Source organism: Schistocerca cancellata, chromosome 1 (assembly GCF_023864275.1).
Source record: "Schistocerca cancellata isolate TAMUIC-IGC-003103 chromosome 1, iqSchCanc2.1, whole genome shotgun sequence".
Classification (NCBI taxonomy): Eukaryota; Metazoa; Arthropoda; class Insecta; order Orthoptera; family Acrididae; genus Schistocerca; species Schistocerca cancellata.
Genome location: NC_064626.1, coordinates 231,638,861 through 231,658,546, shown reverse-complemented (window position 1 = coordinate 231,658,546; position 19,686 = coordinate 231,638,861). Strand labels below are relative to the sequence as shown.

Sequence of the window (19,686 nt, the reverse complement as noted above, 5' to 3'; positions counted from 1 at the left end):
ACCGGAACTGATGGAGCAGGTAAACAGAGATAGCAGCCCATGGACTCTGCCAACTCTGATGTATGCTCCAGTCATATCAAACAACACAGCTCCCGACCAACACACACACACACACACACACACACACACACACACACACACACACCCCAAATCCTATGCCAAGTCGGACTCCCCGTAAAAGAACAGACATTTGGAGAAACCCACATTAGTGTGGAGCGTATTTCCACTGAGGCCAACCTGGATACATTGTACACTAATTCAGAAAAAGAATGCACTTTAAACAACAATTATGCCACCAGACATCAACCATCACAACATTTCTATTTGTGCCAGACAACTGCAGATGATTACAGTCAATTGTGGGTTGAAGCCTATCGCTGTATCATGGATGAGGCCATTCATCAACAACACACTGTAGCCATTCCCTGATGCCACACAAAGGTACCAGCAATTTGCCTAGCCACAAACTTCATGTAAACTAAGTGAAGCAATCTATGAAGTGAGGTCACCAAAGATGTAAATTCTCCATGGGCAACAGTCACCAAGATGTCAGGGAATCTCACTGACATCATCATCATCATCATCATCATCATCATCATCATCATCATCATCATCAAAGGCCAACCTGTCCAGGCACTAATCAACTCAGTGGTTCCCTTTTCTGTAATGACCAATGCTTACTATCATTTAATGAAGGCCATGTTCTGTGATACGAAGTCACAAATGAGAAATACATTCAGCTGACAGGAATGTGTATTCCAAAAATTGCTACATAACACAGCCCTCTGTATTTGTTGTTTTAACAGAATGGCATCATAATCTTAAATCTCAGATGGGACTTCTTATAAGCATCACGAACAGCAATAGAATGCGGCAGATCAGAGCTATCCCAACAAGCACACGTAACAAAGATAGTTCTGGTTGTTTGGCACTGCAGACATTATTAACCCACCATCACCAACGAGATAAGTTCCAGTCATCAATCAAGATACTGAGTTAAACTGTGAAGCAGGTTCACAAAAGAAATTTACAACCAGTGACAATCATAAGCATTGTAGATGGTCAAGGAGAATTAACTGGCATGAGAAACCAGAACTCATCTCTAAAGGTACGTGCACAGGAACACCCAAACAATTCCAGGAAGGGCACTTACTGGCATCAATGAAGAATTGTGCTCCACTACCACTATAGACGAAAGTAGGGGAGAAAGCTATTATCGAACTGTGTATAGGCTCTGGCATGACCAAGGAACAACATAGGCGAATGATAGCAGCTCTGAGTCAACTTCTGGATGCTTTCAAATTTGATATGGAGTATAGACAGACCAAATGGTCCATGGTGAAACACTGTATCAACACTCAGGATCATCCATCAATTACCCAACAATCATAACTAGAGTCATCATCCAAACAGGTGATCCAGGAAGAAGTGAGGAAGATGCTGCAAGATTACTTCACTGAACCTCCATAGATTCCTTGGTCCTCTCCTGTGGTCCTTGCAAAGAAAAAGACAGAACACGGTGTGTATCGACTCAACGACTGGGGGGCGGGGAGGGGGTAATCACCAAGAACAGTATCTTTCCATTGCCATGCTGTGATGACTGCTCAGCACATTCATGATGTGAGAAGTTGTTTCGGAATTTGTTGTACTATTGGCAATTCATAAAGGACTTCCATACCCAGTCAAATCTGCTGCAAGAACTACAGCAAAGATATATAAAAATTTTCTGGAATGATGAGAACAAAAGTTCTTTCCTTATTCTTAAGCAAGTGTTATCATCATCTCCTTTCCCAGCCTGACAATGAGAATACGGAGACAGAACTTCCCACCAACACTTGCGTTTATGGAATAGGAGCAGTTATAGTGCAAATTGAGAAAGGTACTAGAAAGTGTTGAGAAGGTAATAGCTTATTAACTGTTTTCATTCTCTACACAATATTTCAACAACTGATGCAGCTGTCTCTTCAGGTGCTGCACGATTCCAATCAGATTGGTTGCCAGAGAGTACACGTAACAGCAGAACTCTGAATACCTGATGAAGGTAGCTGGATCAATCATCAAAATATTGTGCAGAAAATGGCAACAACTTCACTGAACACCCGGAACCATGAGATGAACTACTCTGCACACAAGAAAGAGTGCCTTACACTTGTTTCTGCCATCAGCTAGTTCTGGCCACATTTATTTGCAAACCATTCACTGCTGTGATGGATCCATCCGGTCAACTGGAAAGAAGGGCACCAAGGCTCCAGGAGTACTTCAGTGGTAAACAAAAGCACGCGTGTGCTTTTGTTCACCACTGAAGTAATCCTGAAGCCTTGGTGCCCTTCTTTCCAGTTGTCCTGATGGATCCTTCACTCTAGTCACCTGGCATACACAAGGCACCAACTACTTTACAAGGAACCCTTTGCGCAATACAGCAGTTTGGACGAAGTTTCAGGCACCAATAGTTTAAATGACATTGCTGCTGTACAAATGGAAGGTACTGCACTGCTGAAAACCATAGAAGACTTAAAGAGGGAGGATGAACTGACCAAAAAACAATTTCAATAATAAACGGAGCACTGTATAATAGGAACGATGATCCAATAGGATTGAAATGGTTGCTCATCATCCCAGTTCTACGGCCAGATATCTGGATGTATTTCCGCACCCCAACAACTTCTGTTCACCTGGAATTCATGAAGACCATGGACAGAATCAGACAAAGGTATTATTGGCCAGGTCCCTACTGACCCGTTCAACACTGTGAGAGCCACTGCAAGGAATGTCAATGATGGCACCACAGGCCATTATTTCCTCCAGTGCATTTGGTACTATCCTCATCCACAGCAGTTCCATTCCACTAAACTGGATTTGACATCTTGGGAAGGTTCCTGAAATCGACAAATGATAATCGATGGATAACATTTGCTCCGACTACCTTACCTGCTATACTGTCACCAAAGCCATGCTGACAGCTGGTGTTCCAGAGAATGTGAAGTTGTTTGTAAAATACATCATCTGAAGCACAGAGCACCCAGTGTGGTGATTCAGATCTTGGAAAAGTTTTCCAATTGAGACTAGCATCGGAGGCAATTTCTTGTTGCTTCATCACCCATGGGAAGACAATTGCATACCATCTCTGGACGAATGGCTTCACAGAACACTTCAACAAGATGTTGCCAGACATGTGCATATAACACAGTAGTGCATGACACACAGGCCTCACACCATTTGTTCTGCTCCATGGACACAAGGCCCAAAATGACAACAGACACGCAGTTCCCATTTCAACTAGGCAATACTGCAGATGACTTTGAAATCCTATGTCACCAGGACTGAAAATGCAGGGCAACTGGCTCACCTACAGACCCTGGTCTGTGAGTGCTATAACATCAAGCACTGGCCAGTGACATAGTGTGGGCGACTTGATACAAATTTTTACACCTGTGCGATAAATGAGACTATCAGAAAAGTTATGAAAGTGCTACTTTTGGCCATATCATATCCTTTGTTGCTTTTCAGACAGTACATTTTAAGTTGAGGATTATGATCCTTCATCAAGACATCAGCCATCTCATTTGTAATGTTAGCATGTTCAGGAATATTAAATATTTGTATAAATAACTCAACTCTGCCCAGGAGTTCAGTTCTGATCTGTCTGTCTGTCTGTCTGTCTGTCTGTCTGTATGCTGGTGTTTGTAATGAATGTGATACTAGTTTGAGGTGTTTTACTTCACTTATGATCCTGCTTCAGATATGGACTCTAGTGTGATTATCACGTAACAATATTAGTAGACAACTTTGTTTTTAACATATTTAAAGTACAGAACTGTCACATTATTTTTAATTTATTGACTAGTTTTACTCAATACATGTGAACATCCTCTCAATTCACTGCCTGCTGGCAACACGTTAGAGGTCTAAAGAACAAACTGGCTCCATTGGATGATTGTACAAACAGTGCTTTAAACCTCTAATGCGTTGCCACACGGGCAACAAATATCTGGGGATACTCACACTTGGTGAGTGAAGCTAGTTAATAAATGAAGTAATACGCAACCTGTGGCATTTTATCTGTACATTAGTTACAATGGTTGCTGTGTCCTCTGAATGCAATGTCTGCATTGGCAGGTTGAACAATAAATATTTACTGATGTCACCCACACAATAGTATATGAGCACATGAGAAAAATATGCTTATAAATATATATGAGGTATAAAAAACTTCCCTTACTATATACTTTCAGTGTTAACTTATACAGTAACAAGACATCTTGGACACCCTGTATGACACTCACAGCATTCTCAATGGAGATATATCTGACATATTGTCCAGAAATATCAAGTCTTACTGAGAGTATTATGTCCATCAAAAGACAACATTAAGTCATGTTACAGTGACTTCTGAATAAAAAGAGTGGTTACTACCCCTCCACAATTGGGCTTTTGCATTAACTTACTGCACCTTAAACCTATGTCTCTTATTTACTCCCCCCACCCCCCTACAAGAGTACTCTGACAAACATCTTTTCTGCATAAAAATGGTTGTGAAATGTGATGTACATTGAACGCTTATTACAGTTAAAATTAAGACTGTACGTGCAGAACATTAAAATATCAGAGGGTATCACAAGCATACATCTGTCATAAATACATGGAATGAAGGTGGGTTACCCCAAAGATCTTTTTTTTCCCACTGCATCTCAAATGACAATATGCAATGAATGTGTGATATTTACATAGCCTGCAGGTGTATGTTACATTAACATTGAACGGGCACAGTTCAAAATGCAGATGTCTTGTGACTGCAGAGTGTCTTACATGGGTTAAGATCAATTTTTACCACTAGGTTGCTTCACAATACCCAAGACGGCAAAATTAGCCAACCACTGATGAAACAATATTTTGTTAATATGTTAGACAATTTCACAACAAAAACAAATGATAACTGATATGAGCAATGAAGTATTTTGTTAAAAAATATTTCCATAAGCAGGAAAAGAACTACTTTCAAGTAATTTAATGTTGCTGAGTTCTCAAGTACAAATCAAATACCTTTGTGTAAACAAAAATTCAGTTTTTTAACATCAACATGCTGACATATTGCATTTTAATTCCACAAGAAAATTATTCAGTAGCTAATGACTAATGCAATGTTATTGTGGCACACAACCTTTCTGTGTCCACACTAATGGCACTAGATATAAATCACTGAAGCCACATTACTCTTCAATTTATTTGTCAAGCACTCTGTATTTATACCCAATTTATGTTTTCGGACAATATTAATATCAGTAATTCTTTCGGGATTTAATACTGAACCATTATCAATTAAAAATATTTTGCATGTTTTTGTAGACAATGAAGGTGAAAACTGATGGAACACATCCAGCAACATTGTCTACAAAACTGACAAAACAACAGATGGGAGGCAGATAGTAACACTGAATATCAATAGACTTGACTTACTGAACCTGTAGTTCCCATTGGGAAATACTTATCCGCTTGTGACATAAGAAATTACTGTGTATTAGCATACATTAATTAAATTAATATGCTTGCAAGCATAATGTAGAACAGCAGTTCCCAATCTCGAGCAGCGTGAGAGATTTACAATGGAGGGAGGGGGAGGTGGTGCACAGATAGCTGAGAAGAAAGCAGTTATATGGACAACTCAAAAATGTTACATTCTTATTAAAGTTAGCAAGCACTTTTTTTAGTTGTTTGCATCAGCTTTGCCTCATACGTCACTAAGTTATTGGGGACAACATGTTCTTCAGCCTGCACTCTGCATTCTCAACTTTGTACTAAACCTGTTGTGTTCTGTAGAAGTAAGTAATATTTTTATTGGTTTTGTATGTGAATGAAAATGTCTGCTAAAATAAGACTGTACAATGAAGATACAACTCATTGAAGCCTATGCTTCTGGATCATCATCCAACATAACTCATCTGGTATTTGAAAATACACCAAAACAGATTTTTGTTGGAAAAAGAAATTCTTTAAACTGCACAAAACTGCCCTTGTAGGAAAATTTGAAAGTTACTGATGCACAATATGAAATTTCTCTCGTAACAGCGAACACAAGATCATCATACTACTGGTGCGATGTCAATCGAACCTTCCATTCTTAAAACAACCAGAATCGTTTTTGGAGAAGACCGTCAGCGAAAAGTAAACAAGATACCTCTTTCAAACAAAAGTGTGCAACATAGGATCGAAGAAATGACATTGAATGTGGAAAGAGAGACACTTAAAAGACTGAAAACATCAATTTTTTGCCTTGCAGAGTGACGATTCTAGTGATATAGTTCAACAATGTCACTTAATAATATACTGCTGATTTGTGGAGAATAAGAAAATAATGGAAGAACTACTGTTTTCTAAAAATTTAGAAACACTATCAGAAAGTGCTGCTGTGTTTTCTGCTGTTAACGAATTTATGGTTGAAAATTTTTTGCCTTTGGACAGAGTAATGGGAATTTGTACTGATGGAGCACCAGTCATGTTAGATTTACGTTCTGGCTTCCTAAGTACTGCCAAAGAAAAAAATCCTGACCTTACTGGCACTCACTGTATGATCCACAGGCAAGCTCAGCTTCAGAAACTTTGCCTGAGAAACTGAACACTGCACAGACAGTGGCCATCAGTGTAGTTAATGAAAGTCAAGTGCTGTGAATCACCCGGGTTTGAACCACTGTCCTCCCGAATGCGAGTCCAGTGTGCTAACCATTGCATCACCTCGTTCGGTTATGAAGTTGTAATTAATGTGTTACTGGATAAAAGACTAAATAAAATAAAGACAACAATTTGATTTGTTATTAGAGAGCAGTAGCCCCGGCTGATAGATGTGGGGAGAGGTAGGTGGGATAGTTACCCATATCACTCCTTCACCACTGTCTCTCCCACCCCTTCCTCCTACCCCTCTTCCTCATTAGTGTTGCCACAATGGTGCACATTCAGGTGTGTGAATGTGTGTACTTTCTGCTAGAAGATGAGACAAGGTTTGAAAGCTAGTTAATACTGTGTTCTGCGACTTGTGTCTATGTGCTATATATCAGTCTGCTAATGGTGAGTGATAGCCTTTCTATTATTTTATGTTATTAATGAGTTACTAAATCAAATTATTTTGGAAGGTTGCTAAGTTCCTTTAAGACCAAGCCGAAGTGAATACACTTACCTGCAATCTCCTGTCTAATATTTTGCGTCCTCCAGATTCTCCGTACTCTGCCTCATAAGGGAAACTCCAGTCTCTAACAAGGAACTGAAGTTTTTGGAAAGGCTTCGTACCACTGTCCTCAAGGGCCAGCCTGCCATATTCTGTGAACAACTAGAAAGAAAAATTTATTTAGATGAGTTATTTGTTAATGGTATATACACAGTGATTTTTTTAACTGTAGCATTTCTAACAAGGTTAATGATCTATTTGAGGTTGCTACACCACCAAAATATTTCAGTTTATAGCACTGCAGAAATAAAATTCTTAACTTTCTCCCAAAAGTATAGCAATCTGCTTGATATGCCACCCACAGTATCTGAAACATGGACTCAGTCACATGAGAAAGGATCAACACAGTGACAGTATTTTACACACACCCATTTGGTACATTGTCTCTGTGACTGCTTCAAATATAAATAAACACACACTGTAACCATCACAAAATTCAAAATTTTTCCACTTATGACATGTTTAACACACTTTACTCCATTACCAGTTCAGTCATAATCAGTGGAGTTCCAGTGTTTAGCTCAAGTGCACTGCATTTGAACTTTTGTTTGTTAACAGTGAATATGTTAACTTTAAATGCAGTGTTCTCAAGGGAAATACACAGGATGTTAGATAATTCAACACTAACAAAATACTCCACTGGTGTATTGTCAGTTGTTTGTGTCCAAAGTGTGCCACCTACTGGCATTCGTTGCCCAACTATCATTAATATGACTGCCAGGCGACTGGGCAACAATACTGCTTCAGTCCTGGAAAAGGAGGTTCAATTTTGCACTCAGACCAAAGTCAGCTCCAATCACGGAGATTAACAGTGTAGTACAAAAATTTGCTGTGCGACTTTCTCCCCAAAATGGCAGATCTAAATTAATCCCATAGGAATAATAGCCATCTGCGACCTGAGAGAAGATCTAGCTATTTTAGTCTTCCTGGCTGACAAGGTCAACAGTGCTGGGATCCTTTTCCACAATGATCACAGTGAAGATGTTGAGCCTAATGAAGGATAAGTTGTACTGGAAGACAGATGCTAATCTGACTGAAGGTAGAGAAAGCGACTACAGATGATCTCAAAAGTTCAGACCTGCTGGTAGAGGTTGTAAAAAAAAACAAGTTACATATTCATGAGATTGTCACACACGAGAATTTATGGAGTTCCCAAGGTCAACAAATAATGAGTACCATTATGCTCCCACAGCTTCAGATGGTCAACTGATCAGCATACCAGATCATGGTGACAGGGTCAATTGCCAAAATACTATACGCTTTGGACACTAACAACCAACAACATTACACATTTTGTTATAAAATATGCTGGGAGAAACTGAAGAAATATTTTCATGTTGTACGTTTCCCAGGAGTAATGCACCTGAACTAAACAATGGAACTGCCACCTGATGATGGAACAAAGCTTCCAAAATGTGTCACAAGCCAAAAACTTTACACTGAGTTAAGTTATACAGCAACAGTACTGCGCAATTTAAGCAGAAAACAGACAGTTAATGTCTTACAGGAGACTAAGAACTAACTACAAAAGCTATGTACAAAACAAAAGAATAAACATGGACAAGAAATGAATGAACACAAAATATACATTTAATGTTTTCACTCTGAGGTCAGAAGTATTTCCTGAAATGGTAACTATATTGGTGTCACAACACTTGGTGTTTTATGTTTTCATTTATTATTCAGATGTTTTCACAAATAAATGATTTTAGAGTAAATAAATATGCCCGACTGTGTATTAGCATACCTTAATTAAAACCATGTGCTTGCATGCATAATGCATTTTAAATTCTTACCGATTTATATTTCTTTACTGTTCAAAAGCAATTAATGTTTCAAATTTGACCTCCAGAATTTTCACTCCACTGGAAAGGAGGGAAAGATTAAGTTTTACTAACTTATCGACACTGAAGTCAGTAGTGATCGAGCCCGATTCAAATGTAACAAAGATGTAGAAGGGAATCAGCCAAGCCTGATTCAAATGGAACAAAGATGTAGAAGAGAATCAGCCAAGCCCTTTTCAAAGTGACCACCCTGACATTTGCCTTAAGCGATTTAAGGAAGCAACCAAAATCTTTTTCGTCTTACAGGAATCTGAATCCTGCTCTTCTCCATAACCCAAGTCCAGTCTGCCAACTGCTGTCATTATCACCTATCTTGGTCTCCCCATCTCTCCCCCTTCCCCTTTCCACCAAAAAGAGCTACCAGAAGAGGAGTAAAACCATGATGGATTTTCTGGTTCAGTACAATGTGTGTCTACTTTCACAAAGAACTCATTTGAAGTTGCTTCTGTTTGCCAGCTACCTTATTTCTTCCTCATTCTCTTCATCACCGTTACACATTTAAGAGTGTATTGGTCTACCTCTGGAACGCAATAAAACAGCGAATGTGTGTGGCACACATTCGTTGTACCTGTCTGCAACTCAACATCTCATCTTTATGGTGAGTAGCAATCTATCATTTACATAACTGTTGATATTCCAACCTAGACCTTCGAATGTTTCGACACTTTAATTGAAGTCTGATATCTTATTCTAAATCAATTAAAGTAATGTGTCACTGTTGGCAATGTAAATAGCAAGCAATAATTACTACTGCGTAATGGAACCTCACTCTCCAGATGCCTGTGAAACCAAATGGATTCACTAAGTACATTGCACATACAGCGTAACTAATGTTACAGTAGTAACTATTATTTAAAGTACAGCTGTTGTAGTAGAAACTTTAATTAGTTCTAGCATTTGTAAAGTACACCATGCAATATTGTCCCCATTGAAAACATTAACCTAATTCCTAATTTGAGGTTATGAGCATACCAGAAACAATGTTACATAATTGCTTTTTATTTCGATGTATACTGCGGTACATCTCATTGTCCAGAACCAACAGTCACATTGCTTTCTATCGATGAAGCTCATAATGACAGCATGATATATAACACTGTAGGTAAATAAGGAATACAAGGACACCAGCTAAAATTTGTTGGTCATTGGTCATATTTAATTCATAGCACAAGAAATATATGTATGAGAATTTTCTTACACTAAATTAGATGAGAAGCAATGGGGAAATTAACTGTAAGAATGTAAAATGGCAGTGAACTTGCAGCAAAATTCCAGACTGCAATACCAGCAAATTAACAGTGGGTTAATATTGACTACCAAAATGAATGTACCACGTAAGAGAAAGACCCATCAACAGTATGTGAAACATTAACATCTTACTATGTTAAACTACTTCAACACAAGATATATTTTATTTATTACAGCCAAGTCTTCTGTTTCTTACCTCCAGCCCCCCCTCAAAATTCGAAGTATCAAACTTTCGCAGTATCAAATACTCTTAAATGGGAAAAAATTCTTTAAAAGAAAGTAAAAATGACTACCATCTCTCTTCTTTTCCTTTTCTATGTACACCAGTTATATATTTCTCCATAAAACACACACAGTGGTCATCTTCACCTGCACAACTCAACTATAACAACCATTTTTCTGTCAAGCCCAAATTCACTTCCCTATCTGCACCAACAAGCACTTTTTAAAAGAATGATAGATGCAAGCACCACAAACTCCACTACTACTACTACTACTGCTGCTGCCACATATAGTAATTATTACCTGCAGATGCTGCAAATCATCTTCCTGTATGTTGTGCAACAAATTGTATATTTGCACTGAACTGACCATTGTGCTAAGTGCAAATATTGTTGCACAGTCTCTCACTGTACTTTCACTGTCAAAGGCACCCTGGGTATCCATTAATAATACTGCTACCTGGTGAATTGGAAGAACAATAATGCATAAGACAAAATAACAAATAACTGAAACTTCAGAACAAAGAAATTTTTGAACTTAACTTTTCCTCCACATGCCTTAGCTTTCTTACTTTATAGCTCATACATAAAAAAGGCCCCATTACCAGCAAGAGAAATTCAAAGCTAAATGACAAATACATCAGAAAACGAGGAAAAAAAAATTGTAAGCTAGTTGACAACACTATGTTACTTAGGAGAGACACTACGAAATACACAGGAGAAAGAATACAAACACAGAGATTAAAATTATTACCCAAACAAAGCAATATTTTAATGAATGTATCATTGCATACTATGAAGGTTACATTCGGTTGATGCTGTTGTTAAGTCCTTTCTGGTTCTGTCTTGCTCTGAACCCACTATCCAACATGCTAAATAACACAAATTATGGATACAATATTACTGGAACATACCCACATAAAATCACATATTTGCTATACATGGATGATCTAAAACTACTGGCAGCAACAAATCAACAACTCAACCAATTACTAAAGATAACAGAAGTATTCAGCAATGATATAAATATGGCTTTTGGAACAGACAAATTTAAGAAAATTAGCATAGTCAAGGGCAAACACACTAAACAAGAAGATTACATATTGGATAACCACAGCGACTGCATAGAAGCGATGGAAAAAACAGATGCCTATAAATATCTAGGATACAGACAAAAAATAGGAATAGATAATACAAATATTAAAGAAGAACTAAAAGAAAACTATAGACAAAGACTAACAAAAATACTGAAAACAGAACTGACAGCAAGAAACAAGACAAAAGCTATAAATACTTATGCTATACCAATATTGACCTATTCATTTGGAGTAGTAAAATGGAGTAAAACAGAACTAGAAGCACTCAATACACTTACACGATCACAATGCCACAAATATAGAATACATCACATACATTCAGCAACAGAAAGATTCACATTAAGCAGAAAGGAAGGAGGAAGGGGATTTATCGACATAAAAAACCTACATTATGGACAGGTAGCCAATTTAAGAAAATTCTTTCTAGAACGAGCAGAAACTAGCAAAATACACAAAGCAATCACTCATATAAATACATCGGCTACACCACTGCAATTTCAGAACCACTTCTACAACCCTTTAGATTACATAACATCAAGAGATACGAAGAAAGTATATTGGAAAAAGAAAACACTACATGGGCAAGCACCCGTATCATCTAACACAGCCACACATCGATCAAGACGCATCGAACACATGGCTAAGAAAAGGCAGTATATACAGTGAGACGGAAGGATTCATGATTGCAATACAGGATCAAACAATAAACACCAGATATTACAGTAAGCATATTATTAAAGATCCCAATACCACAACGGATAAATGCAGACTTTGCAAACAACAAATAGAAACAGTAGATCACATCACAAGCGGGTGTACAATACTAGCGAATACAGAATACCCCAGAAGACATGACAATGTAGCAAAAATAATACATCAACAGCTTGCCTTACAACATAAACTTATAAAACAACACGTTCCCACATACAAGTATGCACCACAAAATGTACTGGAGAATGATGAATACAAATTATACTGGAACAGAACCATTATAACAGATAAAACAACACCACATAACAAACCTGACATCATACTCACCAATAAAAAGAAGAAATTAACACAACTAATCAAAATATCCATACCCAATACAACAAATATACAAAATAAAACAGGAGAAAAAATTGAAAAATACATCCTACTGGCTGAGGAAGTCAAGGACATGTGGCATCAGGATAAAGTTGATATTATACCAATTATACTATCAACTACAGGAGTCATACCACACTATATCCACCAGTACATCAATGCAATACAGCTCATCCAAACTTGTATATACAACTACAGAAATCCGTAATTATTCCTACATGTTCAATTACCCGAAAGTTCCTAAATGCAATATAACATATACCGTACAGTTAAAAGGAAGTCACGGTTGATCAAGGTCCGCGTCACTTTCCATTTTTGACCAGACGTAACGTCTGAGAAAAGAAATAATAATAATAATAATTGTGTGTGGCTCAACAGCCTTGTGCAAGTACTTCAATCGGACGCCACTTCAGTGACCTAAAATAGCAGACTCTTACTTGACATTTCACTGTCCAGCCTGTACAGATTTATACAGTGATGAGCCAAAACAGTAAGACCACTGGTTTAACAGTATATAGGTCTACTTCTGGAAAGCAATAAAGCAGCAATTCTGTATGGCATGTATCTGGCAAATTCTTGGTAGGTTTCCGAAGGTATGTGGCAGATGTCTATGCACAGGTGACAAAATTCCATAAATTACAGGACACTGATTTGTAAGTGCAGAGTTGGTGCCTGTAGGCATCTCCGATTTGTACCACAGGGTTCAAATCAGGCAAATCTGATTGGCTGCCAGGCATTTAAGTGTGAATTACAGTGTACTCATGTACGTGCAGATGTGGATGCAGAGGTCCAAACAGCGAGGTCATCACACCCTCAGTCAAGAGATCTTCAGTTAGTGACATCAGCCAGAAACCTGATCAAATTATGAAAGCATGTGGGAGTGGTAACAGAGCTATTGAAAGCAATATTAATGTCAGAGCTGAGAAATAATTTGAAGCGTGGTAAAAGTATATGGGTCAGATCAGTATGCTGGCAAAACAGCAGAGTGCAGAGGGGACACCTCTCCTCCCCTCCACCCCCCAAATGCTCACCTGTGGCGACATAATAATCACCAGCATCTCACCCCCACCTGTCCAATTAAAGGCTAACGCAATTATGGAGGAAATGTGTCGTCCTAGTTGGGTGTTTCGTTATAGTAAAAGTGACAAGGCTAATAAATGGTAATGAACATCAGTTGGACCTAAAAATAAGGTGATAAGAAACAAATAGACTAGTGTGCATGTGTGAATGTGTGAATGTGTGTGTGTGTGTGTGTGTGTGTGTGTGTGTGTGTGTGTGTGTGAGTGAGTGAAGGGGAGGGGGGGGGGTGGTTTCTCCATAAGGCTTTTCCTTAATCACAGTGCTACCCCTAAAAAACAAAATAAGGCACGGCAGAGAAAAGGCCTAACCACTTCCAAAAGTAATTAAAACTGAGCTAAAAAGGGATGATCAAGGCAACTGACAGGGACTCAGCATACAGCAGGAAATTGCCCAATTGCAACAACCCAGTCCCCTCCAAAATAATGTCTAAAATATTGTATCACTACGTATTATAAACTGAAGTCCCTTGCTGCATTTTTCTGTCTGTGCATGAAGGCAAATCTTGGAACTACTGTTGGGATTTTAAAATAGTTTATGCTAATAAACAGAGTGATGCATGATGGAGGTTTGTGTGTGTAATTTATTACTGCCTTGGTAGACGTCATCCAACCATAGATATGCACGTTCTATGGGGGTCATGCGCCCCTCCCCCTCCCCCCCACACACACACCCATCCATCCGCACATAAACAGACACAAGAAGACATATGTAAAGCTTTACACATGTCTGCTTGTGTCTGTATATGTATGTCTGCTTGTGTCTGTATATGTATGTCTGCTTGTGTCTGTATATGTATGTCTGCTTGTGTCTGTATATGTATGTGTGCGCGCGCGCTCTCACACCAGTGTACACCTGTCCCTTTTTTCCCCCCAAGGTAAGTCTTTCTGCTCCCAGGATTGGAATGACTCCTTACCCTCTCCCTTAAAACCCACATCCTTTCCTCTTTCCCTTTCCCTTTCCTTCCCTCTTTCCTGATGAAGCAACCGTGGGTTGCTAAAGCTTGAAATTTGTGTTTGTGTTTGTTATTGTCTCTAACAATGTACCAACGCTTTCATTTGATAATTTACAGAATCTTTGTTTTTAGATATATTTTCACACGTGGAATGTTTCCCTCTATTATATTCATTTTACATGTACTGTGTGATTTTTCTTTCATGAATACACGACTACATAGTGTGCAAACTGCCAGGAACTGACACAGTTTTCTTTATTGTCCATACTTTGTAATATATAAACTACTTTCGAAAGCCAAAATGTAGTGGAATAAATAAAATGTCTTAAAAATGCTGCACTGTACAATGTACTTGTGGTGAGACAGTCATAATTCCTGAAATCCATCACCCATGGCCTCTGGACTGTTGAGGAACACTGCTCTCCTGGATTCATGGATAAACCACGAAAATCTGCCGCATTACGTCAAACACAAATAGACCTGGCTTGTGGGCAGATTCGTGGGACTAGATCCAACAAGCAGGGCACATTAGTGGGAAATGATGGACTTTAAATTGGCACGCCTGATCTGTTAGAAATACCCACAGAAATGGCCTGCGGTTTTGGCCCGTTATTGAAGTCCACTTATGTGGCCAGCTACTCACGTGTCACAGAAATCATGTAAATGAAATGATCAATCCATGCAACAGATAACTTGCGCAAATACTCTGAGACTCAATACTAACAAGTAGGGACCGGAATAACTCGCATTTTGTGATTAATGCGAAACAAATTCTGCCTCAAAATGCAAAATTACTTAATAGACGCCGTTTTATAGTGAATTGTATCCAGGTGAGCCATTTATCAGCGATAGTTTGAAATAGCTGTATTTCCTGCATAGAATATCGAAAATGCAGTTACTGGCATTATACATCATCTGGCGAAGCCCAATTTGGAAAGATAACGTGTGCAAGAACCTACATGCAAAATGAAGTGTATGAACACAACAATCTATTAATATGCTCAATGATTTGATGCGATGCCAATTGTGGACGACTGAATGGTCTGTTTAAGATACACTTGCGTAGTGAAACGTAGTACTCAGCCATGGGATCTAGCATTTTATAAGAACGAAATGCATACTTTTGTTTGTGAAAGCTCAAAAGATAGGACAATGCGGACAGTTTTAATGTGGCAAATTAGGTGGCTGATGTCTTTAACTGTAGTTGTGTAGGGCACCACTAGAGGTCTGGTCTGAACTACGTCATTAACAATACTCTGCTAACTTCAACAAGCAAATGCGCAGTAGCCATCCCCAAATGCTTTTGTGCTGTGTGTTGTTCATTGTTTCATTTTCTTATTTTGAAATAAAGAAAGTGACTAATCCTAGTACATCACGGATTTTGATTAAGGCCCTTACAATACCAGAAGAGATCGGTGATCCCGTTGACAATGTGAGAGTTCTGCTGCATGTTGCTGTGCAGCAATGGAGGTGGGTTTTGTTTCCCTGCACCGCTCCTTCCCCTATGGCACTCACTCAAAATTCTAGTCTGTTTACACTCTCTGCCATCTGCAACTCTAGCCATAGTTCCTGCCATCTATCCTATAGTGATTGGAAAACAAAATCCGTAACGTTTTTCGATGGTGCTGAAATTCTTCCCCAAACATTAAAAATCTACTACTTTATGCTAAGTGTCTTGAAAGTTACTGCCATCTCCAGCCTCTGCATCAACAGTCTCTGAGAATCAGAACCACACAAACCACCACTCACGCATGTCTGCCTCTTGTCGGCAGTTGCTAGGCTAGCAGCAACAAGTGGTGGCAGCACTGACTCAAGCTGAGGGGAGTGGTAGAAAGGGGAGATGCACGAAGAATCAGAGTACGGAAGCAGCACACAGACTCAGCTGCGTTCAGCCAGTGACGATGCATGACATCTCAGTAAACAAAACATTTCATCTACCGAGAGGAAACCAGATTTTTTCCAGTGTCTTTTTCAAATTTCCCCTATATTTCCAACCAACACATTTGAAATTCCCTGATTTCCAGAACTTGTGGTAACACTGAGAAAACCTTAAGATTTAGTTGAAAAATATGGCGCAGCCATGTCAAGATTTCCAACAATGAGGAGACCCAAAAATTGGGGCTATGTAACAATGTTCAAACTCTGTAGTCTGCACCACAAGGGCTGCAACAACAACAATTAATATTGTTTTGGAGTCTGATGATGTGAGGGGGATCCGGCATCTCTGCAGTCACCAGAGTAGCCTTCACCCAAAATTTCAGTTTTCTCCTATTTCACTGCTTTTGTCAGAAGAGAGTCTTGCCAAGACTTATTCGTTGTGAGAGCAGGAGAGGAAGACCAGTGAGCAGTCCTGGACTCTGGTCATTAGGTATCTGAGAAGAAGGTTCCTGAAAGGGAGTCCTGTTACTGGTACACACCAGAGGATGATGCTGCTTCTTTGGCTGGGTGTAAGGAGTGGTTTCCACAGGTGGTGCTGCTGGAACTATGGTCTAGTTTATTGGCACAACTACCGGAGGTCTACGATGGATGACACGTACTGACAACGACCTGGCCACAGTAGTGGCAGAAGCTGGTGTCATGAAGACAAGATATAAACCATCATATTTTCCCAAGCTTAAAAATATTAGAGGCAATCAGAGATCTGATATTTCTGTATTTTGCATTCTTCAATTTGGGTAGCCCAGTTCAGAGATCGAGGAAGGTGGTGGTTCCCGCAACTGACACAGACAGGTAGTAGCGCACAGGATGAATTTTCATTAAATGGCTGGCTACAGTCCCCACAAATCTGACTGTACGTACACCAGGAAGACTTCTGCCCAAAGCACTGGTATTTAATGCACCACATTGGAGGTTAGAAACATGGCTTCAAATTGCAGTGGTAAACCATAAATTTAACCACCTCCGGAAGCACGCCCCCTTCAAAAGTGAGGATTAATTCCCTGTATCTGCTGGGTCTCTATGTACACCAGACAGTTCCAACAAGTGACCTGTAGGCAGGACTGCTCACGGCCTCAGCTTGCAGCTGCGGTGACTGTGTGAGCTGATGTCACGCGCCTTGGTACTCTGTGGGCACAAGTACACAGATGCACTTCTTGTGGATGCAACAGAAAGTCTAGCCATGAGTGTCCACTGCCTATTTTGTTACAAGGAACATATCTCTTCACAGACAGACATCCACAGTGCTTGTTGGGTCACAACATGCTTTTTTCTGCAAACAAATACGATTTACAGCATCATTACACTTGCTTTCAAGCAGTAGATTATAACTGAATAGAAGGGGATCCTAGCATGGAACTATTTTCTAATTTGAGGAAGATGTAAGTTAAGAAAATGAATGAGGATTTTTTAGAACTGTAATAAGTTTCTAGTACTACTATAATGCGTTTATTCATTAAAGCTGAAGCTGTAATTTTCGTGAGTTACAAAGTAACTCCCGTCATAGCAATGACTGGTACACCATTCTCTTTGGGACCTCTCATTATATGCTGCCTGGTAGCAGTAGCAGAATGCAAACTTCCAAGGGTATCAAATCTTTTGAAGGTGTCTCGTCTATTTCTCACATGGGAGCTGATTTCTGAGGCACAACACGGGAATAAAGCTCAGAGTTTCACAGCTTCCCTCTCACACTTAGTAAGAGCACAGATATATCCGATTTTGTTCAACTCGCAATTTTTTTTTGTGTTGCGGACATGCAGTGCAAGTTATGGACAAGCTCCTGGATTCAAAGACACTGGATTACACGAGAATAGGCGCAATATTTTTGGAGCCATATATGAGTATATGGACGTCATGAATTTCTCATGGAAACACCTTCAATCTGTGGCCACAAATGGTGCACCAAGGGCATCAGCAAGTTTTTGTCTCTTGCTTAAAAAATGAACTGAAGAGTGACATGGGAAAAAGAGAGCTACAGCATACCATGTGTAGCGTACAGACCACATTTGGTCAGAAATATGCAAAATAAGAAATGGTTTGCAGTAGCTCCAACTGCAGGCAAGCAAAAGTATTACACCTTACAAAATATAACATGGCTGTCGCAACGATGCGAAGCGAGATGGCCTGGTGAGGTGTGGGAACAGCTGACACAGCAGTGCCTAAGCAGGTGAGGGTGGCAGCCTTCGCAAACCAGCAGCCACCAAAATGCTTAGTCTATGTGCCACATAATGAAGCAAAGCCCACATGATCTCAGCTCTGAAGCATATAAATACCTAGCCATTTCTAATTAAAATCAATTGTGTTAGTATCACATCTCTATTGCCTAGGGCATCATTTGAAATGCTGTTCCTGGACCACAGTTTGACTCTCCATCACAACAGTCCTCCCTGAAACCACAGGACCTGGAGGCACCACCACATTGGACCACAGCTGGTCATGGGCATCAGCATACTGGCCATCAATACGGTGCAGTGGACCAATGCCGTTACATCACATGCCTGCCACCTATTGGGCAGTGCATGGTGTGCAAGTCGTACCACAAAATATGCGGCTGCGGTTAACCGAGACTGCCCGGGCCTGCAGCTGCTGTCGACAAAAGCAGTTGTGTCACATGCCGCTGCCCGGCTCATACTGACCTCTGTCAGCAGTGTGGGGAAGAATCACAGATGAGGCCACTGGATGCCACAGCCACATTGCTGCTTCCTGTATGGAGCCACAGTGAGGAGCCGAAATAAATGAATTTAGAACATCACGCTGTTTGACTGGCACTGCACTGTGTCCCTCACCACTTCAAATCCACCACCTATTACAACTGTGTCGTATATCAGGAAGCATTGTGTGTTGAAACTGTGGAACTTTGTCATGTAACGGACACTGCTGTGAAGTGACTAAATTTTGTACAAACACACAGAGACAGCCACCATCAGTTTGAACAGTTTCTTCAAGACACTGAAGTTGAGTATGGCCTTACCATTGCACTGTTCAGTGGAAGTATTGTTTTTATTCTTCT

At 39.6% G+C, this 19,686-nt stretch overlaps 1 protein-coding gene across 5 annotated transcripts in view; it reads right to left on the bottom strand.

Annotated features, from left to right (window-relative positions):
• Positions 1–19,686, bottom strand: part of LOC126169737 (atlastin) — a 157,061-nt gene that overhangs the window by 27,212 nt on the left and 110,163 nt on the right. For all 5 annotated transcript variants that reach the window (XM_049920669.1, XM_049920667.1, XM_049920668.1 and 2 more), the window contains 2 exons: positions 10,831–10,986; positions 7,166–7,315 (listed from right to left, as the gene is read on the bottom strand). In XM_049920669.1, the coding sequence (XP_049776626.1) occupies positions 7,166–7,315; positions 10,831–10,986 (306 nt within the window). The remainder of the gene's footprint in view (positions 1–7,165; positions 7,316–10,830; positions 10,987–19,686) is intronic.